Source organism: Aotus nancymaae, unplaced genomic scaffold (assembly GCF_030222135.1).
Source record: "Aotus nancymaae isolate 86718 unplaced genomic scaffold, 86718_ANA_hifiasm-v0.15.2.pri h1tg000077l, whole genome shotgun sequence".
Classification (NCBI taxonomy): domain Eukaryota; kingdom Metazoa; phylum Chordata; class Mammalia; order Primates; family Aotidae; genus Aotus; species Aotus nancymaae.
In genome coordinates this window covers 3,312,751-3,335,927 of record NW_026988492.1, presented here as the reverse complement: position 1 = coordinate 3,335,927, position 23,177 = coordinate 3,312,751, and the positions used below count along the sequence as shown (strand labels likewise).

The 23,177-nt window shown below is 42.7% G+C and overlaps 1 protein-coding gene across 2 annotated transcripts in view; it reads right to left on the bottom strand.

The window, feature by feature from the left end:
- Window positions 1–4,768: 4,768 nt before the first annotated feature.
- Window positions 4,769–23,177, bottom strand: part of NRP1 (neuropilin 1) — a 157,154-nt gene continuing 138,745 nt past the window's right edge. For both annotated transcript variants that reach the window (XM_021665169.2, XM_021665170.2), the window contains exons 13-17: window positions 19,439–19,576; window positions 13,348–13,619; window positions 12,779–12,875; window positions 9,917–9,967; window positions 4,769–7,640 (exon numbers count right to left, since the gene is read on the bottom strand). In XM_021665169.2, the coding sequence (XP_021520844.2) occupies window positions 7,351–7,640; window positions 9,917–9,967; window positions 12,779–12,875; window positions 13,348–13,619; window positions 19,439–19,576 (848 nt within the window). In that variant the 3' untranslated portion in view covers window positions 4,769–7,350. The remainder of the gene's footprint in view (window positions 7,641–9,916; window positions 9,968–12,778; window positions 12,876–13,347; window positions 13,620–19,438; window positions 19,577–23,177) is intronic.

The following is a 23,177-nucleotide window of genomic DNA, read 5'->3' as shown; positions in this document are numbered from 1 at the left end:
TGAGGAGTTTTAGGCAAATGGGGAGGCATGCATCGGTGGAGCTCACTCCGGTTCTTAGGTGCTGTCATGGGACGTAGGGAACCCAGAGACCTTCCTTCCATTGTCTTTCTGAGCGAATTTCAATCCCATCTTTCTTTGCCTCCCAGATCATTCTTCTCTCCTCACTCACTGTGAGATACTTAACATTAATTTTTCAATAGGTTTATGTTTTTACAAAGTTGACTTCAACTGCTTGTCATCTAGCAAAATGCTGGAGGCAAGGAATTACAAAGTTGGCTGCTGCTTAAAATGAAGGGGAAAGGAAAAATATATAATGAAACAGGCACACGATATTCTTCAATAAATTGCCTCGGCACTTCTGTGTTTTTTTTTCATCATTCTGATACCAGTTTCTTTCTTATGTTACTATAATTTTTATAAGCATAGAAAAAAACAGGTAAAAATCAACATTCGTCAATATTCCTACTATTAAAGCAGTAATTTAAAGGTATAATTTATATGGATAAGTGGATAAGTGGATGGTTATTTTTATATAAATGTGGTAGGGTCTCTGTCAACTCCAGGCTGAAGCATCTGAGGTAGTAAGCATCTTTCCAGTTCTCTCTTGCACAGAGTCTAGAAGCCACATGTTCTTTTTTTTTTTTTTGAGACGGAGTTTCGCTCATTACCCAGGCTGGAGTGCAATGGCGCGATCTCGGCTCACCGCAACCTCCGCCTCCCGGGTTCAGGCAATTCTCCTGCCTCAGCCTCCTGAGTAGCTGGGATTACAGGCACGCACCACCATGCCCAGCTAATTTTTTGTATTAGTAGAGACGGGGTTTCACCATGTTGACCAGGATGGTCTCGATCTCTTGACTTAGTGATCCACCCGCCTCGGCCTCCCAAAGTGCTGGGATTACAGGCTTGAGCCACCGCGCCCGGCCCACATGTTCTTTAGTGTGGCAGCAACAGGTAACCAGCCTGGACCCTTGAATCACTGTGTGGAACAGAGCTGTCCTGCAGAGCCAACAGACCCACGGTAGAATTTGTGTGAGCTACAAATACACCTTATGGGTTAATCCACTAATACTTGAGAGTTTATTTCTTACCTTACGGCCTCGCCTAACCTAATACCAGGCCTAGTAGTACAGTGAGATTGTAGTTTAACACTCTGCAAATCATTTCTGTAGCAACTGACATGCAGTGACAAGACTATGTCCTTGCACTGAGGAAGCAGTGTAGGGTAGCTATTAGGACTGTAAGCTTTGTGTTAGACAGACCTGGGTTTCAATCTTGCAAACGTACCTTCCTAACTAGCTATGTGACATTAGTTACCTTTCTTAACCTCTCTGAAACTGCTTTTATATCCCTAAATCACAAGGTAGCTTGAAGGATTAATTGAGGTATCTAGCAAAGTCTGGTACACAGCAAACCTTTAGGAAATTGTGGTGGTTATGACATTAAGGAGTTAAGAAACCGGTGCAGAGTGGATTTGACAATGCTTCCTGAGTAGCTGGAACACACATATCTGCTGCAGTGGCTCTGGGTTACCGCACAAGGAAGAGATCAACTGTTGCCCCTGCACGGACCTCTCCAGCTCCCCAAACTGTCTAATATGTACGTGAAATTAAATGGAAGGGATAATTCATTATTTGAAGGATAGAGTATTTCTTCTTACAAGTAAAGAGAATTTGAGTACTTAAATATAAATAAAATTAAAAGTTCACCCAAGAGAAATCGTGTATAAGACTCTAAAAATAAGTGTCTTTTAGTTGGAGGGCTTTATTCCAGCAGAATTGCAAAAAATCAGAGCATAATGATTGAGTCTGCTTTAAATATATCAGATATACAAAGTCAAGGAGCAATTCAATCAACACTGAAAACTTTCAGAAGTGGGACAAAATTAGAGCAACGATAATCCTGATAGGTGATGGAATGGTTTCCCGGCAGGATGACATCAAGATTGTGAGCACTGCCAGCATCGTCTATCTGAAAAAACGATGATGAGGCCTTAAGAAAAAGAGTGTGGAATTGGCTCGTGTCATAAACGATGGGGCAGAGATGCCCAGATCACTGAAAGGAGCATTCTGAGGAACAGAGACCTGCTCTCCGGCGGGGTGAGTCATTGTCTTGTCCAAGCCGTACAAAGGCAAGACTCAGAAGTCCCTTCCAGGGCAGTGAGTCAATTTCCAGCCCAACATTCTGCCAGAGTAAGCGACTTTCCAAGTCCATTTACAGGGCAGTGATAAAATTAGATGATTGGCTATGAATATTATACACTTGTGGACGCCTGCATCATTACGGGACAATTCCATTTAGATGGGGAGATGAGACAATCTTTCCACGTGGAGAAACCCTCTCTCAGAAGCCACTATTGACAACAAAGCTTTATTATCTGACATGTTCTTTAATAAGAAAGATTAAATAGAGTTCCATCTAGTTTTACCATTCAGGATTTTAGTATCTCTGGAAGGTATTAAGCTGTGTGTGCTATGCAAGGCAACGTCTTTTGAGTAGACGGAATTGGGTATTCACATATTGGTGTGCCGTCCCCTTTCTCCACTGACTGCACTGTGATAAGGAAAAGAGCATTTGCTATGCTTCTGCTACACTTTGAACTTTTTAATCCAACAAATTATCACCTCAGCAGCATCTCTTCTCTATCAGAAAAGCCCACAAGCAGTTAGGCAGAATGGCCACAAAGTGCTTGTGGTTTACATGAGATTTTAATTTGACCAACGTTAACTTTCTGTTTTCCAGGCTGCATTGTGTTTAGACGCTTCTGAAAAGTGCTTTGTGTTCAGACACCACCATTGGAAGCAATGCAAACTTTCGCACACCTGGCTCAGGTGGCAGCAAACCCTGCTGGGGCTTCTTAAATCTGAATGTGATGACAGGTGGTCTGGGGATCTTGTGAAAATGACTTAGCAGGTCTGGGGCACAGCCCGAGATGCTGCATTTCTAACAGGCTTCCTTCCAGTGATGTTGCTGCTATTGCTGCCTATTGGGACACAATTTTGGGTAGCTGGGTCCCGTGTGAGCCTCTTCCAAGTTAATGCAGAACTATGGAGTGGTGGGAGGAATGGAGGAGAGATGAGACCAGTACATCCTGGACTCATCACTCCACCTCTCTGAGCTTTGGATTCCCATTATAAAGTGGAATCAATAATTGCAAAACTTACTTACCTCTCACAGAGCTGCTGTGAAAACAGCTCCTGTTTCAACAAATAGCAGTGCGATGCCATCACCATAGACAATCCCCATACTCTTTCTCTTCTAAAATGATAGGATCAGCTCCTAGAACCTTTCTTGCGTGCATGTGATAATGCCATGTTCTCCTCTGAATCATCTCTCAATGTTTCTTTGGAACATTGTGGGGGAAAAAGTCAGTTCTCATCATCCTCCATGCTTCTTGGGGCTAAGTTCTACTCAGTGTGACAGTCCCTTCATCTAGGTTCCTCAATCCCCAAGTTGAAATTCTCTGCTTAAGATCCCTTAGTGGATGCAGTTTACGGAAATAGAGTTAATTATTGGCAAAACCATTTTTTAATGCAACACCAACAGTTATAATTACCATAGGGAAGCAGAAACATTTTGGGAATGCCGATTTGATTTGCATAAAAATATACTGCAATTCAGCCCAAGTGGCAATTAATAAGTTATCAGGAAAGAAAGGAGACACAACAATAAATCCTTTTTATGTTTTAAGTTAAATGTTTCAGTCCTGAATGTGGGAAGTAGCATACAGCGATTTAGTTTGTTAAACTTAGTAAAAAAAGCCTAGCTGAGCCTCAACCTGGGGATAAGAGTGGAAAGTATTCATGCTGAAGTTCTCAAACAATGGAGCAGAGATAGTGTTAGTGCGTGGCCCTTAGCATTTTTCAGAAAGTATCTGTGGATTAATCCTAATAGATTCCTTGGAAGTCATCATGTTTTTCTGGAAACATCCATGAATATAGGTAGAATGTAACTTTAGTAAAGTGATTCTCTGGCTTTGTCTCTATCTCTGACTCTTTTCTGTGAGTAGAGAGACCTAAAAACCCATGCATTAGGGAAAATGTTCTATTCTTGGTTAATCTTGGAAAATGCAAAAAGGCATAAGCATCCAGAGAAAAGCAGGAAGTGGAGGAAATATTGATTCATGGCGCCTGACTGTCCAAAGCAGCCCACTCCTCAGGGTGTTCCTGTGCTTCCAGGAATACGTCTTCCTACAGTCAGAGGATGGTAGTAAAGACTTGTTGGTCTGTAATAGGAACTAAGCTAGGCCAGTTTTGTTGTAAAAAGGGCCCCTTTGACTTGACACTTCTGTTGTCTTTGTTGTTATTATTTTTCCTATTATTCTGGTCCCAGATGGAATAAAAATTTCCGTAAGAATTACCAAACAGCCAGTTGTAGTGCCATATCCAATTTTTTCCCATTACCTAACGTAGCATGGGCACGTGAATAAATACTGCCAGGCTCAAGTCTATTCTCTACATGAAGAAAACCTACCAAGTTATGAGTGAATATCATAAAAGAAACTTTACCAAATGAAATACGGAACATTTGACACACAATTTAGGATGTAAACATTTCCATTCCTAAGGCCAAATTCTGTATTCCTTATCGTGAAGGGTCCGATCTGAGATGACAATCTACTTCTGGGAAATGTCTTCTTAATCGTCTCTCCTTCTCAGGATATTCTAAAAAAGAGAACTCTAAAAAATCCTGAAAGTTACTGGATGGTGGCATGACACCAACTTCTTTAACTAGAACAGAGCTAATATAATAAAAGCCATCAGGTGTGGGATCTTTTATGAAAATGTTTAATTCAACTGTTTCTTTGGAATGTAGTAGTCATAGTTTGGAATTTAAGTTACAGTTCAGTTCTATGTGGTTTTTAATGCTACTCAGTGTCTGAGAATACAAATGTCATTTAAAGTTAAGGCTTCGCTGTTCATTCGGAAACAACAATTTACAAGTGTCATATTGTCATAGAAAATAATAATTTCTGTAAAAAAAATCTGCACAAAATCTTACGATGGTACAAAACATGAAGCAATAATATACCAGTAAAATGAAAACATTTTACTACAGAAAGTTTTATAGATTTCCATAAAGAAAAAATATGTTATTTTACACCTTTAAAAATTACAAAACAATCTAAAACAATATAAACTGAACATTTTGTAACACTGCCTTTACAAATTAATAACTTTATAAACATATAATTTTTAAATATATTTATCAGTGCAAGATACTTTAAAGTTGCAGTATCATTTTTCCTTGGCTGAGGACAACATTAAGTCTGTTGCCTTTATAAACAAAAAACAAGGCTTTCTTAGTGCTTTCCTTCTGGTAGGATTATATCAACTAAATGAATGCCTCTGGGGACAAAAAGCTATTCTTCTTTCGTGGTGATCAATACTTTCCTGGAAACAAAAGGCATTCTCAATCCAATTTAACTAAGATAAATGGACTGTCCCATCTGTGACGCAAATGTGACTCCCAACAACTGTATTTGAATGAGACATCTAGCAGTGTGGGAAGGGAGGAAGATCTAAAAAATCTCATGTCCAACATGGCATGACCAAAATGCGTCAAAAACAACCAAGGCTTCTTTGGGTTAATTCACAGGTGGCTTGGTAAGATATTTGCCTCCCTGTGCCGTTGGAGGCTTAGGTCTTGCCAGCCCTAAGGCAGGCTTATTCTTTGCGAGCCTCTGGAACTTTCTAGAAGCATTCATTCAAGTCTATTTTTTCAAGGTTGCTGTTATGAATTTTTTAAAACGTTTGTTTTGATTTTACATGTTTTCCCCCCTCTTATCTTAAAATACTTGACCTCCGGGCATCAGGATTTATCGTTTGGTTCTTAAATTAACCGTTCTTCCTTCCACTTCCCTTGTCTGACTCAGTAGCAAAACAAGAAGGTTCTCTTGGGTCATTTTTGCATATTTGGATAGAAAAATCTCATGCTTTTGGATATCTGAAAGATTTTATCCAGTTCTTCCTTTGGGTCTCACTTGAAAGCCAATTTGTATTATTTCTTTCCTCAACTTCTCACTAGTTCTACTAAATGCCAACATTTCTATCAAAGATCATTTTGAACAGAATTAGATAAGGAAAAAAGATACTGTCACTTTAACCAGTTAACAAGAAAACCAAAGTTAGACTTTGGAGGGCAAAGTTAGGAATTTCCCTTATTTATTTATTTTTAAACATAAAGTCTTGTAAAATCGTTTGCCATTCCCAGCAGGTTAAAGCTGCAAGTTTCTTTTCTGGACAATGGCAAATCCTCCAATTCTAAGAGAGAAAAAAAGACAGAGAGATAGGAGAGAGAAAGAGAAAAGAGTTTACATTTGAAAATACATTCCATATGAAAGAACAATAAGAGAGAATATTGCAGCTTTATACAAAAGGGTCAAGAGACATGAAATCGAACTACAGGAAAAAGCAGAACAATTAAGCCACGTTGCCAAATCTTCAGAGCCCTTGCCTGCCCGGGGGCTGACGTCTCACACGAAAATAAACTTTCTTCTTAGTCAGTGGGCCACCAGGGTTTGATTAAAGAGTAGGGCTTTCACCAGCCAGAAACAGAGTGGGTCGTTAATGTAACACAATGAACCAGTACAAACAAAAAGGCACTTGAGAGGACATAGACTAGCCAGTGCCAAGGATTTGTGTTTTTGTGGTTGTGGTTGTCAGCAGTACACCCAGTGGCCAGCCGTGTTCTGGGATGGCACTGTTTTCTGTACAGAGTTCACAAGCACGAGGTTTAGTACAACACTGGAAAAACAGCAAGAAAATCGGACAGTATTGCTTCGTAAACAGAGCTGACACACTATACTGGTACTGAGGCTACAGTACTTTCAAAAAGAAAACAGCCTAATCCTTCTTTGCCTATGCACGACGCGGGCAATTATACACAAGCACAACTTCAGGAGTCCACTGAAATGCGATGATTCTAGTATATTCTGGGCACTGGGTTACAGGTAGCATGTCCATCCAAAGGGCCACACAGAATACGCTTGGTGCCAGCATCTTGGATTTCACACCGTTTCCAAAAAGAATCCATAAAAGGGAAAGAGAGAGAGAGAGGGGGGCAGGAGGGGTCGAAATGAGTGATTACGACGATCATACTTGGTCTCAACACCAGCATCTGATTATTCAAATGAAACCAACAGGATAAAGGCTGACTGTACATGAGTCTGATGGTGAACACAGCTCCTCGCCCATGTCTGTTGGCCATACTCATTGAAACTCCTGAGAAAAGCCTGGCTCAGCGGTCATCAACACACTTCCCAGCCTGTATAGTGAAAGATCAACAGCTCCCCAGCTCGCTCCCGTCCTTCCACTTCCATCCTCTGACTCATTTTTTCATCTCTGTCCACCTTCATGCCTCCGAATAAGTACTCTGTGTATTCAGTTTGTCTTTTTTCAACTTCACACCATCCACAAGTTCAAAGTTATAGTTCTCCAGGGCAGACAAGTTTCTTTCTGACATCCCATTATGCCAGCAGGCACAGTACAGCACAACCCCACAGATGGCCCCCAAGAGGACCCCCAGGGCGCTCATAGCTATGATGGTGATGAGAATGGGGTCTAAGGTCTTCAACACATTGCCCGGCTTCCTGGAGATGTTCTTATCACCTTCTCCCTCACCTTCGTATCCTGGTGTGCTCCCTATGGAAAAAAACAATATTGACTCTGGTCACTGCCAACAGACCAGATGAAAGCAGACAGAAAAATAGAAAGAAATGAAACAGGAGCACATCACACACCCCAGTTTTGCCTGTCATGTCTGACTCATTGGGAATGGAAGTGTGGGAGGTGAGGGTGGCAGGGAGTGGGTGATGGGGCTTCTAACAGACTGCTTAGCACGTGGAAACAATCCATTCTGAATTAACTGGGAGGTTCCATGCTCATCTAATTCAGATTTCATGCAGCCCCATCTGTGCTAGATTGTAATCTGTGTTTACAGTCCTTGGCTAGATATGTGGTCATTAAGCTTTGCAAAATGCTTAGTCACACATTAGTCTAGCAAGGGGATTTTACCATTCCCAGTGCATGTACCTAATCCCAAAACGGGCACCAGAAGAACCTTCACGGCTGCCCTTCTACGCAGTGCTGTTTCCAGGATCTGGCATGAGTTATGCATGTGTTTGCTCTCCCATATGGAAAATCTTTAAGTCAAACAAATTTTGCCCAAAGTCTACAGTGGTTTCAGTGAAGAAGGAGTGATCTTTTAGAACAAGAGAATGCTTGCTGCTGACATGTAAAACAGGGTGTGGCTCAAATCGAGAAACCATGCCTGCCACGCCGAATAGAAGACATTTGATGATAATCAGCATCTTTGCAGCCCTGGCAGTTTATCTGGAGACAGTTGCACTGCTCTGCAGCTCAGCCACTGGGGACTTGTTTTCTTTAGAGTGGAACAGGAGAAATTATTAACAGGGGAGCTTTGAGCCTAATTACCTGGCACTAGAAACGGGATGAAAATGTGAACGCACAATATGCCTGGTGTTTACTTAATGGTGTTCTGATCAACAAAGATTCCAATCAAAGAAAACTAAAAATATAAGATGCAAGTCCCTAACCAAGGGAAAACAAGCCTTGGGGCATATTAATATTCTCTCCTTTGATGAACTATTGTTTTGAAACAACCTCTAATAAAGTTTACCTCTCTGTGTGGACTTGGTAATGTGTTCCTATTACTAACAGCATGGTGCCATATTTATTTGTCTCTGTGAAGTCCACGACTGGCTATAGAGTAGGATCCCATTTCTAATGCAACAGATGCTGATGTGCATTGATGATGAGGGTGCAGCACCACCCACGGCAGCTGTGAGTGATGCTGGAGCAAGTGTCTAACAGCCCACAGTGCTGGCTGGGAGATGTGGAAACTTCTGGGAATAGAAGAATACCAGGCAAGGCCTGACTCTGATGAGCTATGAGCTATGCTACTTAATAAGCTATGCTGCTTAAGTTTCAGTCTCAATATCTATAAAATGGGGATAAATGCATCCCCTGGAGCTGCTGTGAGAATTAAATAAGGTAAGGTATATAGGACGAGTGTGGTGGGTCACGCCTGTAATTCCAGCACTTTGGGAGGTCGAGGCCGGGGAATCGCTTGAGCTAAGGAGTTTGAGACCAGCCTGGGAAACATGGTGAAACTCCATCTTACAAAAGACACAAAAATAAGTTGGGCATGGTGGTGTGGGCCTGTAGTCTGCTCAGAAAGTTGAGGTAGGAAAATCGCTTGAACCTGGCAGGTGGAGGCTGCAGTGAGCCGAGATCGCACCACTGAACCCCAAGCCTGGATGACAGAGACAGACTCTGTCTCAAGAAAAAAGAAAAGAAAAAGATAAAGTATGTAAAGTGCTCAGAACATACTAACTCTTCAGTAAAGCCTTCTTATCATCATCACTATCATCACAAAAGCAAGCTTCCATTAGAGAAAGATGGGAAAAGATGAATCAAACACAATGAATCAAACACAATCAAATCTCAGAAATTGGGATCTCGTCTCTTAAAAATCCTATCTGCATATTAACGAGACACAAGAATTTGGGTTGGTTTCAAATAATGGTGTAAGGAAACAGTCTTCACTTAGTTTTCTGTCTTTGTGGTAATAAACTGAGTGTGTTTGAGCTGATTATCCTTTAAATCCTACCGCTAGGCTGGGCAGGGAAGGGCCAGGTGAGCACACTTCCCAGGGCTCAACCACGTGTACAAGCAGGACCCGTCACTGAGGCTCCCCAAGTCTCATGGGCAGCTCGGGAGTGGGTATTCTGTGACCATCATCCAATCCACAGCACCAACCCAGGGCCATGGGCGTAGATGTTTTTTATTTGAACTTTTTGACATACCAGTGTATTAGAGTTCCACAAAGTTTCTTCATCAACACAATGAAAGCCACAGTAAAAAATGTGTTAAATTGGTCAGCAAGACAAATTTACCTGTTTCATCAATTTTAATTTCTGTGTTCTTTTTATCCAGGTCTGCCGGTTCTGACAAGTCAAACAAAATTGAAAGAGATATTTGAGCTGCCAACAAAATATAATGCATCAAACTACACAAACGTTTAGACATATGCATGCACACATACACACACACATGCACACACACGTGCACACACACGTGCACACACATACGTCTCTACTAGGCTCCTTTTGGTTTTTTCGTTCAATCTAAACCCACCAAATAGATCATAAGGAGGCAATGTTAAAAGACCAGGAAATTGGTGACATGAGGTCACAACACTGCCTTTACGGTGCCATATCTAAATCCAGGTAGCAATGCTGCTAGCAGACCCTGTTGTTTTAGAAGACAAAGGTGGGCTGGGTGTGCTGGCTTGCTCCTATAATCCCAGCACTTTGGGAGGCCAAGGCAGGAGAACCGCTTGAGGCCAGGAGTTTAGGACCAGCCTGGACAATATAGTGAGAACCCTGTCTCTACAAAAATTAAAAAATTATCCTCCCAGCTGCTTAGGAGGCTGACGCAGAAGGGGTGCTTAAGTCCAGGAGACAGCGTTTACAGTAGCCATGATGGCGCCCTGCACTCCACCCCGGGTGATGGAAGCCAGACCCTGTCTCAAAAAAGCAACAATGACAACAAAATTTTTTAAAAAAGAAGAGAAGGGTAAAGGACATGGTTTTGGCCTCTGAAATGTGGAAAACAATCTGGTGAATATAGGTTCTACTGAAGTACATTTGTACACAGGGCGACCACCCTGTAGTTTGTAAATAATGGCTTCCTAAACTTGGTGTGCGTTAGTTTAGCTCTCAAATAGGATGCCAACTCTTTGAGGCAAGAGACTGTGTCCTGTATATCACAAAAACAGATGAATACGTAAAACATCTGTCGAAGAAGCAGAGTTCCGGTCTCCCCATGGAACTAAGCACAGAGCACGGAGTTTTTGAGTGCTTTGTTCGCTGCCATCTTCCAGCATTTACAGCCAGTGTCTAGCACATCCTAGGTGCTTTAATAGGTATTTGTTGTATGCATGAATGAATGAAAGATGAATGAATAGTTGATAATCTCATAGCATCCACACTTAGATGTTCGAAGATGCATGTCTGATGAGTCATTATGCAATTGTCTTGCACATATTTTTATTGGTAGCAACATGAACAAAATGGTTTAATACAGGCTTAGCTGTGACTTTCCCACTGCAATGTCTGGCAGCAGCTACAGCTAAATGGACAAACCACAAGAAAAGGAAAAGTCTCGTATCCTTTCCTTTTTTCTTTTTTTATTTTTATTTGAGATAGAGTCTTGGAGTGCAATGGCTTGATCTCAGGTCACTGCAACCTCCGCCTCCTGGGTTCAAGCAATTCTCCTGCCGCATCCTCCCAAGTAGCTGGGATTACTATGGGTATGTGCCACCACGCCCAGTTAATTTTTGTATTTTTTAGTAGAGATGGGGTTTTGCCATGTTGGCCAGGTTGGTCTTCAACTCCTGACCTCAAGTGATTCTCCCGCCTCAACCTCCCAAAGTGCTGGGGTGACAGGCATGAGCCATCGTGCCTGGATCAGTCATGTACTTTCACTGGAGCACCTGCATGCTGCTTTCATATGGTGTGTGGTCAGTTAGAACTTGTTGAACTGAACTGAATTTCATTTCTTTGTTTTAGTCTGTGGTGTTTGCTCTCACATCCCAAAACATCACCATCATCACTCTCGCTTTGGAATGGAGAAGCGAAGATAGCACAGACACCATGTTACTACATGAAATACACACTTTTACGGCAGTGTAGATTTGGACGTGGGTAATTTGTAAAGGCGTTGCAACTGAACTATCAAGCCTTACCATTCTTGTGAAGAGTTGCTAAGTAGTGTGGCACTAAGCGGATTCCCTTTAACAGTATAAAGAAGCAAGCCTTTATTCATTGCTCCCTTTTTTTTGCCCAATTTCTTCAAAGATTCTATTAAATTATTGCCACTTTAGGGATTATATATATATTCAATATATTACATAATAAAAGCTTTGTAAGTTGCTGAAATGACCAGATACCCCATTACAGCCAACAGGCCTCCTTTGTCTTGAATTTGCCCAACAGGCTTATCCCATTTTGTTATAATTAACATCCTATTATATAATGATGTATAACAAAAGTTTCAATGTAGCAAATGGAGCTTAAGACTAATTACCGTGCTATTACCCTGCCATTAGTGATGCTATCTATTTGTAATTATATCAAGAACTAGGGAATATGAATTGGTTTTCTATGTCTTACATCCACGTAGTACAAGACCCATAAAGACCAACTCTGAAATACTAGGCCAAGTCTCTGAATCTCATTTAAGTCTTTTAAGTCATTTCAGCTATTTTAAAAGTCAGAAATATCTACTTATTTGTAACAAAGCAAAAAATTATGACTTCTATGGTTCAGTAACAAAGTGGTCTTAATTAAACTCACTCTGATCAGAGTTTTCAGGGGCCTGCTGTTGTTTATACACCCAGATATTTGGAATTATTCAGATGCCTGACTTTCCGCTGTTCATCAAAATGTTTTGATATGACATATATAGCTTGTAAGCTGGGTCTCCTTAGCTATAATGTTTGGATTCCACATTATTTATGGAGTTTTGTAGGTATCAAGCAGACATTATGAAGGACCCAGGGCAGGTGACGGGGCAGCCACAGGTAAATTGGGCTGATTTTATGCCCTGTTGCACCAGAATACGCCTTTCATATGATGCGCCGAGAGCCCACACTGAAATTCTAGGTTGCGATAAGCAACATGAAGACCATCACACTGGCAAGAGTGTTGCCCTGGGCAAGCACGCCACTGGTTTCTACAGCAGCTCATACTTACTTGCACAATCTTCTTGTGAAATGTGGTTATTAATACTAATGTCATCCACAGCAATCCCACCAAGGTTTCCTTTTCCGATTTCGCCCTCGAAAATCACCTAACAAAATGAGATCATTTTCACAGTGCTGAAATGCTCATCTCACACGGCAGTGTTTACAAGTGCTTTTTCAGCTCCAGCTACGGCACATAAATTAAATTCATCAGACTCAGCGTAAGCACACACTTCACTCATCAATCCACATTAGCTGCTGGTGATGGCATACACTGTCTCCTCACACTCTCTTTTTATAATACAAACTTTAAATCGGGAGAAAGCAGCAAACAAAAGAAACGACACATTGTGAAAGCCCAGAAATAGATGACAAAGAAGCAAACTGGTTCTATTCTTGCAATGTAGGAGACTGTGAAATCTGCTACGAAGGCGGTCATCGTTGCAGCAATATCCCAGGGCTGGGAAACACCGGAAATAATGTCGGAATAATTCCCGCATCTCACTTGCATGACCTCCAACATATCATCGCAGCATTCCTGCAGCCACCGCCCTCCCCAGCCTCAGGAAGAGGTCATACCTGATAAAGTTTCAGAGACTTGTGGAGCAAGACACGCCCTTCCTTCCAGTGGTCCCCTTGGTGTCCAATGGCCATCCAGACCAGCTGATCGTACTCCTCTGGCTTCTGGTAGTGCAGTTTGACCCTGAGTGTGCCGACGTGGGACCCGGACATGTGATACCAGAAGGTCATGCAGTGGGCGGAGTTCTGAGAATAAACCACAGGGCTCACCAGGCGAGCCACTTTGCCCTTCTGATTTTCGTCAGCTTGAGAATAGATGAAGTTGCCATCTCCTGCTGTGGCAAAGAACTGTATTAGGGAGAGTGGCAGGTTTATCACTTTCATCTCTTTTCTTTCAAGTCTCACTGATCAAAAGCCTCCTGCGCTGAGCACAAGAACCCAAACACATAGAGGGGAGAAGTGTGCAAACCTGGGAACCTTGTGGGTACCTAAGGCCCTGCTCTCAGCTTCTGCTAATGGACATTTGATCAGGGGAAGGCTGGGAAGTGGCACTAATTAGGATACTACTTATAATAGAATGCATTGTCATAGGGACGCAGGCTATGGCTCAAGCTGGCATTTGCACCACCACAAGCAAACTGAAAGCACAGTCTGTGCATAGCCTGGACTGAAAATGCCAAATGCCTGGCTCTCCAAGAAGAAACCCTATTTATCTATTTATTATGTTTGGACACTCGTGTTGCCCAGGGTGGGGTGCAGTGGCACGATCATAGCTCACTGCAGCCTCAAACTCCTTGGTTCAAGTGATCATCCTGCCTCAGCCTTCCAAGTAGCTATGACTACAGGCCCATGCCACCATGCTCAGCTAAATTATATATATATATACACACACACACACACACACACACACACACACACACATACATACATATTTGTAGAGACAGAGTCTTGCTATGTTGCCCAGGCTAGTCTCGAACTCCTGGCCTCAAGCAGTCCTCCCACCTTGCCCTCCCAAAATGCTGGGATTAGAGGCATGAACCACCACGCTGGGCCTAAGAAACCCTGTTTTTATGCAACTTTAAGATCGCACAGCACCATCCATGTGAACACAGGCATTAAATAAAATCGTGGAGGTGTATTTTTACTTATCATCTGAGCAGCAGGACTTCTGATTAATGAAGCTTCTGTCACTCTGACCGCTTGATAATCACAAACCTGTAGTTTTTCCTAATAATGCAGTGATCTGTTTTTTTAAATGTTTCAAGTTCAGATTATTTTTCCTGTAGTTGGTTTTCACGGTTTTTGAATTCTTCAAACACAACTGAGAGCTTGAATCTCTACTGTGAGCCCTGCTTCTATTTGATGTGGGCTTCTGGCTCAAGGAGAGGCAAGGTTGCCTTGTTGAGGTTCGTTAGAATGAGCTATTTTGGCAATGTAGACACTTGCCGAATTGCGAGGACATTCTCTTGGCTTCACTTTTAATGACCCCCACTGGGAACATCTCCTCCTGCCACCACCTGGTCTAAACACACAACTCATGTTTCACTGTTGGCTCTGCAAATAGAAATCATCTCCTCCAACGCCTCACCTGATTAAGTGTGAATCTGCTGCTCGGGCCTCAGTGGGCAGCAGGAGGCTGTGTTTGTTGCCCAGGAGGCTTGTGTGTTTGCAAGGTGCCTTCTCACTGTGCACATGTGGGCACACACTCCTGTCTGCTCGCCTGTGCCAGCTGCGTCCAGGTGGATGCGGATGTGTCTGCGGGCAGCTTCCTTTCCTTACCTGGCTGCTTATATGAGAGCCCACCCTTCTTAAAAGCAGTGGGTGGAATCATAAGGAAGGGTGTTCACAAGTGGCCTCTCTAGCAGTAGGTTTGATACTGTAGGATGAACGTCCCTCTCACTCTCTGACTTTGCAAGGCGTCCTCTGTGAGCTGATTCATTCATACTTAGGGTTTGTTTTGCCCACCAATTTACCAAGATGCGATCACCTGCCCGTGGGATGGTGTCATTTCACTGTGAGGAATTCACCAACACAGGAAAAAAATACACCCATCGTGCCTCTGTCCCCCCCGTCTTACGGAAAAACGACTGAAATTGGCAATGCTGCTGCCATGTCTTAATCCCACTTACTGAGCTCATTGCTCCAGGTTTATTGAGGCAGCCAAAGAATGGGTGGTAGAAAGGAGAGAAGTGGACGTAGGTAGAGGGATGCTCCGCCATTGGACCACTTTCCACCCACAACGAGACAGTGAGTTTCTCAAGCACAGGGACCCCCCACCTTTATATCTGCATTTCCAGTGCCCAATACCGCATCTGCCATGTAACAGGGCTTTTCAAATGATGCCTGTTCAGTGCACCCGGAGAGATGCCAGATTTCAAGAATCCTCTGCCTCAGGAAGTTCTTATGGTCCCCACCCTTTCACACCGTGGTCTTTAAATATGCTCCTGTGGCCGGGCGTAGTGGCCCACGCCTGTGATCCCAGCACTTTGGGAGGCCGAGGTGGGTAGATCACCTGAGGTCAGGAGTTCAAGACCAGCCTGGCCAACATGACAAAACCTTGTCTTTACCAAAAATACAAAAATTAGCCGGGCGTGGTAGTGGGCACCTGTAGTAGCTCCTAAGTAGCCGTGGTCTTAAGTAGCTGAGACTGCAGCTACTGTAGCGGAGGAGGTGGAGGTGAGAGGTGGAGGCTGCAGTGAGCCAGCATCACACCACTGCACTCTGGCCTAGGCAACAGAGTGAGACCTTGTCTTAAACAAACAAACAAACAAACAAACAAATAAATAAATAAAAGTAAATGTGCTCATGTTGCTCCTCTGCATAGAATTCTTCAGGGGCTGCTCACTGCCTGCAGCCTATCCACACTTCTTCACAAAGAGAGAGCTGGCAGCCCCTCCAATGGACCTTTATCTACCTCCATCCTGTTTTCCTTCTGGTCATTGCATCACCAATTTAAGGTATGGTATAAAGAACCAGGAGTGTCCTGCGTAAAACACACACACACACTCACACACACACACACAATCACAAAAACACCCAACCCACAAACTTCTGCTCTACTTATTCAAAATGGAAGGAATTCAATTTCATCAATTTCCTTGTCAATCTCATTAGGCAAGGAGGTAGTTCCCAAGGTCATGCATACTCTGCTTCTATCTAACTGCTTCCTATACAAAAACCTGTGCAAAACACACCCCGCACGAGCCAGCAAAACAAGCCTAGCTCAGCCGGTGTCTGAATCAGGGCTGCTTTCCCTGACCCCTCTTCCATCATCTTTTAACATGGTCCATCGTCACTGGCCTCTGCCACTGGAAGCCCTCACTGAACTGCACTGCGATTACTTCCCAAACATGATCTGACTGCAAATTCCTCAAGCATAAGGATCTCTTCCTTTAAACGTGTATTTCCAGGACCCAAGATAGCATCTGCCCTGTAACAGAGCTTCTCAAATGCCACTTGTTCAGTGAACCAGAGAGAAATGCTATACTTTAGGAATCCTCTGAAAGGAGGTACCCAGTTCGATTCTCAGAGGCCAAATGCAGAAAGCCAAAAAAAAAAATGGGATGCCTTTCAATATATTCAAAATTCAGCAGCAGGATAATTTACCCAGCTAGTGTTCATTTTCTTTTTAAACAACTCAATGTCTGGTTTGCAAAGTTTCACCAAATAACATTATAAAAAAAGCACCATCTACTCTCTAATGTCAGTCCATGCGCGGGAGCTTCGTGGAGGGCTCTTTTCATCTAGATCTTTTTCCGGTTAACAAGTAGTTCCTGCCTTTCAGATGTCGGGCTCGCCCATCTCTCTGCACAAATGATTGTGTTTCTAGAGCTGCAGGGGCTCTTTCTAGTCGGAGCTGACCTGGCACAACTGCCAAGTAAATCTGGGTGGCTGGGAGAACAGAGGCGTCAAACCCTTCTGAAGGAATCGCACTTCTCAGCTGTTAATCTAAGACAAGCCCTCCTTCTCTGATACTCTAACACATAAAGCACTGATATTTTCCCTTTCAAGGGTTTTATCACAGTTCTGGGTCAGGAACTCTGTCTTCATTTTCTCAATTAGCACTTTACTTCTGCAAGCCTTTAGCTTTTGTCTCTGGCTAACATAGCTTTTAACCTCCTTTGAATGTCAGATCCTACTGAGCCATTTTGCTTCACTTTGCATCAATTTTTCCACCATTACTGCCTTCATTTTGGCTAATTGCATTTAGTTAATTTGATGCCATTTATATGTACAGTGCCATTTACAGTCAAAGTATTTTAAGTTTTCTAAAACTGCCTGTCTTAAGATTCAATTGAAAGTGTCTCAGAATTGAAGGAGTCCAATTTTATCCAATTTCCTTGTCATTCTCATTAGGCAAGGAGGTAGCTGTGGTGGAAGGAGGCCTATTCAACCTATTTAATGGTTATATTCACTGGGAGAAAAGTGAACCACAAAATGCGAAAGGCCTGAAGTACACTTGGCCCAGCCTTCAGTCCACTGACTCACTCACCCAAAGAGCCAAGATGGGGAGAACTTAATGAGACTTCCTAACATCAGCAAATGCCCCCCTGGGGTACCTTTTGGGAGGCCACTACTTGAGCAAGCAGTCATCTGTCAGCATTTCTGAGTGGCGCAGAAGTTCCTGGATTGGGTGTTTGTTGTGAGTGTGTATACAAGTCTGTGTGTGTGTGTGTGTGTTGGGCTAGACATTGCTGGTTCTTTGTTTATTTATTTTTAATTTTTATTTTTTTCTGTTTAGAGATGGGTTCTCATTCTGTCACCCAGGCTGGAGTGCAATGGTGCAGTCATAGGTTACTGCAGCCTCGAACTCCTAAGCCCAAAGGATCCTACAACAGACTCTGGGACAACAGGTGTGTGCCCTTATGCCTGGCTGAGTTTTAAAATTTTTTTATTTTGTAGAGTCAGTGTCTTGCTATGTTGCCCAGGCTGGTATCTAACTCCTGGCCTCAACTGATTCTCCTGCTCTGGCCTCCCAAAGTGCTGGGATTACAGGTGTGAGCCACCGCATCTGTCCTGCTGGTCCTTGATACTGTACCTCAAGCTGGGCAATAAAATGACTAGGTGGGTAGCAGGATGGGGACAGATAAGAGAGTTCACTGGAGAAGCTGCCAGCTGTTTCGGTGCCCCAACCCATTCCTCCCCCACCTGTTAATCTTAGGAAGAAAGTAGGCAGGAGATGGTGGAAGGGTTGTGAGCTAGGACATGGTGAGGTTTCTACCTGCTCAAAGGAAATACACCAGACTTTAAGTCTTTCCCCAGCGTGTAAGAATCCCATGCCACCTTGCCCTACCTCCCCTTCAAGGGTCTGGAGAGAGCAAGCATTGTGAATTGTTTCTTTAGCTGTAAAATCTATAAGATGACATAATATATGCTTGGACTTGTTTGAAAATAATTCAGAGTCAGGGATGAGAGACAAATTAAGTTTCCTGTGATCTGATAATTGTTGAAGTAGGGTCATGCACATGGAGAATTCATTCTACTATTTCTTTTTTTTTTTTTTTTTTTTTTTTGAGACGGAGTTTCGCTCTTGTTACCCAGGCTGGAGTGCAATGGCGCGATCTCGGCTCACCGCAACTTCCGCCTCCTGGGTTCAGGCAATTCTCCTGCCTCAGCCTCCTGAGTAGCTGGGATTACAGGCACGCACCACCGTGCCCAGCTAATTTTTTTTGTATTAGTAGAGACGGGGTTTCGCCATGTTGACCAGGATGGTCTCGATCTCTTGACCTCGTGATCCACCCGCCTCGGCCTCCCAAAGTGCTGGGATTACAGGCTTGAGCCACCGCGCCCGGCCCTCATTCTACTATTTCTTTTCCACTTGTGAATATGTTTGAAATTGCCCAAAATGAGAAGTTCAGAAAACGTATAAGATAATGCTAACTCATACATCCTTGCCCAATTTGCCATTTTTCAAGGAGGCCAATCAGTGGCCAACTTCAAGGGACATTCCTATGATTTGCCCTCTGCTTTCCCTCTACTAGCAAAAGAGACATTGTTAATTCCAGAAAATGAGAGCACGTGTGAACACTCGTAGTATTTCCTAACCCCCTAAATTCACAGGCCTTGCGAATTCAGAAACCCTCCCAGTAACCCTGTCTCTGAATCAGAGAGAATCTGCAAAGCCACGCAGCCATAGTGAACTCTGTGTTACCTGTGTGATCCTGAATGGGTCCTGTCTTGCTGGTCAACACGCTCCACTTGAGCTGCACGTGATTGTCATGTTCCCAGTGGCAGAAGGTCTTGTGAGAGCCCCAGCCAAATTCACAGTTAAAACCATATGTTGGAAACTCTTCAGTGGGTGGGTAGAAAAAATAAGACACAAGCAGAGAAAGACAAATTTGATCATTTAGGATCACAAAGGCTCTTCATCCATTCATGGAAAGCACGATTTATACAACTTTATGTCTGTTTGAAAATGCTGGGAAAGCCACAAAAGCCAGGATTACCAAGAAACCAAAAGATGCATGGAGATGTCAAAATCTCCGCAAAATCACATTTAGTAATTTCTTTAAAAATCCAACTTTAAAAGGATTATGGACTGCCTGTCAAATTGGGTTTACATAAAATTTCCAGGAAGGCTATTTTCCAAGGCATGTATATTACATTCGCAGCACTCTCCCAACTTCCCCAGTATTTAATATGAAAGCCATTCTGTTCTTGAGGATGAATTGTATAAGTTGATACCCACCAATGAAAAGAATCTTAATTAGAGATCGACCCCCGAAGCCTCAAAGGTGGAAAGCGACTTGGCGAAATGCCTTATCCAGAAGGTTTTCTCTATTTCCCCCTCACCAGTTCATGCTTCAGGTCTTTCATGTCGGGGTTAGAATCTCGTAAGCATTTTCTTAAGATTGTTTTTTTTTCTTCCATGCTTTCTCTCAGGTCGATTAATTTAAGTATAAATTTCTGCTTTTTTAATTTCTAAATTTACATCTGGATTGTCCACCTGGCTTGAAACCTCAGTGCAAGCTCATCTAAATCCAAAGCACGCTTCAATAGCCACCCGTTTTTTTTGTTTTGTTTTTTAATGTTCAAAAGGCTTCCTTAGGAATCTGAAAAGATAGCATGAATGAATTTACAGGAATGATTTGCCTTGTGTGTGCCCTAAAGGTGCTGTTGGACTATGGTGATTAAAAAACCCACAGCCTTATTTTTTCCACAGCCTCTTTTTGAAAGGAGCTTAACTTTTTAAGTATGGGAAAAATGAAATCATTGCTACTTATCCTAAGTACAAATATTGTTTTGGTAAACATAAGCTAACAATAAAAAAAAAATTCTAAAGATTAAATTCTCAGGCTTTTGCCCCTCCTTTCGTCCTTCCTATGAAGAATGAAGCCCAAAGACATAGCTGTTTTCTGCAGTGAAGAAGGGGCTTTAGGCAGTCCACGAGATGGCAGCATTGAAACAAACAGGAAGGCGCCTGGGGCGTCTGGCCCATTGAACTTAAAAATAAGCCTCAAAAGAATCCCAATGAACAATAAGGGAAGTCTGGTATTAGATGCTTGTATTAGAGTCAGGCCAAGACCTTATCTCATTTTGAGTTTTTCTTTAACTTGCTCGTATTTAATACAAAGTATCTCGCTTTCTGCTCTGAGCCTAGTCTCCACGGCCCCTTCCCCAATGGCAGGAGGAATTTTAATGGGAAGATTTATTGAATAGATAAGAATGATTTACTTTGCACTTTTAGTTTCTAAGGAACCCTTCGCAGGGGCTAATGTCAAATTTTGGAAGGAACCTGCCGTTAAGAACCGTTAAAACGAAACAGGTTGGATTCTCCCAATGATGATGTGACCTCCCAAAGGGTAGACAGAGTCAGTTTGGGAAAGTAAACTTGTAAGCTATGTGATGTGTATAATGTGAGTACATTCATTTAGTGCAAAAAGGCTATATTTCACAGCTATAGTGTCATCGGAGAGAGATATTTCATGTCTAGTCTATCGTAACCATGAAATAGGACTTCTTAAGGCATGGGAAACCCTCTCCAAAATTTACCACACTTTCCTGCAGCAAGATTGAATTATGTAGATGAAGTACAGTCGACTGGACAGTGACGGCATGGTTGAGCAAGCTTGAGTGCCACTGCCTACGACCCGGAAATGTATTGTTGCGTAATCTCATGTTAGCAAATGTTAATACTGGAACGTGAATGTGTGAGTGGTTTTGATTCTTCCCCTTAAACGTGAAAGCCACCCCAGCACACACAGTTCTGCCTATATTTACCTTGTTAATACATTAAATTTATTGTCTACGGAAGAGAAAACGGCATCATCCATTATTGTGGCTATTAATATTCTGATGATGTCGTAAAATATAGGAACTTGGATACTTTTGAGATGACCAGGACACGGAACAGCTTTGCCTGAAAAAACGTTTCAGGCACTTCTCCTCGCTTGGGTGAATGACAGCCCGCCTTTACCTTCCAGTGCTCTGCCCCCTCCTGTACATTTAACAGGGTGAATCGCTCTAACTTTTTGTATTCTACTGCCCTTGCATCTTCTTGTCTTGATCGTATAACTTATGGCAATTTGTTTATTTAAAGGATATGTTTTTAAGTCAATGCCTTCTGTGGGGGAGGGTTATGGAGTGAGCGGTTCAATGTGGAAACTTCAAGCCTGGCTGGAAAGACAAACACGAAAACTACCTGCTGAAGTTTATAGAAAGCAAAAAGTAGGAGAGAAGGACAGAAGAAAGGAGAAAGGGAGAGAGAAAAGAAGAGAAAAAAGCAAATGAACGAATGAAACAAACATATAGGACTACTGACGTTTACAGTTTCAAGATATTACCCAAGCCCTCGAGGAGCACACAACTCTCATTAAATTCAATGAAGGTAATCCAGCGAAATCCCTTCTTGACTCTTAAAAATAGCAGGAAACAATATTCTGAACTTAAAACAAATTTATAGCCTCTGAGAGCAAGTACCAGCTGTGTGCTTGCCGAACCCCTCTTGCCTGAAGTTGGATCATTAGCACCATATGTATGCACAAGGATTTAATTTTTAAATCTGGTATTCCAAACTTCTATAGAGCAGGTTAACTCACTGATTCACAGACTAGTCTTTCAGTCTAAACAAGCAGAGGTGCTGAGGCCCATGCAATCATAGGTGATGAATATACTCCGAGCTGCTGGAGGAGTCTCAGAGGGTTAGAGCGCTCGCCAGAGAGAGCTGGATTAAAAATGTAAGGATCCCATCTATTGCTGGCTGAGCATTAACCAACCTTTATGCATCTGATTACATAAAAGTATATGAATATTATATGCCCATGGAGTTTATTATATTGATGAGAATCAGCAAGATGAGATCGTAAGACTCTGCTTTGACTCTCTAATGGCAAAATGGAATTCTGATGAAGGTTTTAGGGTCTGAATTGAATGCTGCTTGTGATGATGCTTGAAGAATCTGAATCCTGCAGAACAGTGTGGATCAAAGTATCAGGTGACTCTGACCACTGGGTCAACTCTTCAGAGTGAGACCTGACCCCTGGCTTGAAGTATGCTCAGGTCCCCATGCAGAATTCTGGGCATGGACTTAGCCAGAGGTGACAATCAACAGAAATCCTTCCAGGAAGGTCAGACAGTGCATAACCCACAAACAAAGACTTGGAGTCCAGATTCATGACTCAGCCAATGGAGAAACAGGAAAGCAAGTTAATTTGCAAAGGACTCTGCACTGACTGTGAAATTCAAACCGGACCAGACCACCCCTGATCAGTAGACCCGTGTGGTTTGAACTGAACTTGTTCAGATGGTGATAGCAAAGGGTCCTACTGTTCATAATTTGCACACCTGCCCTCTGACCACAGTAGACTCTATGACAGGACCCACTGGCCCCTCTGAGAAGCCATCCCTCGAGTGACCTTGAGGTTGTGCACAAACTGAATGTGTTAACAAAA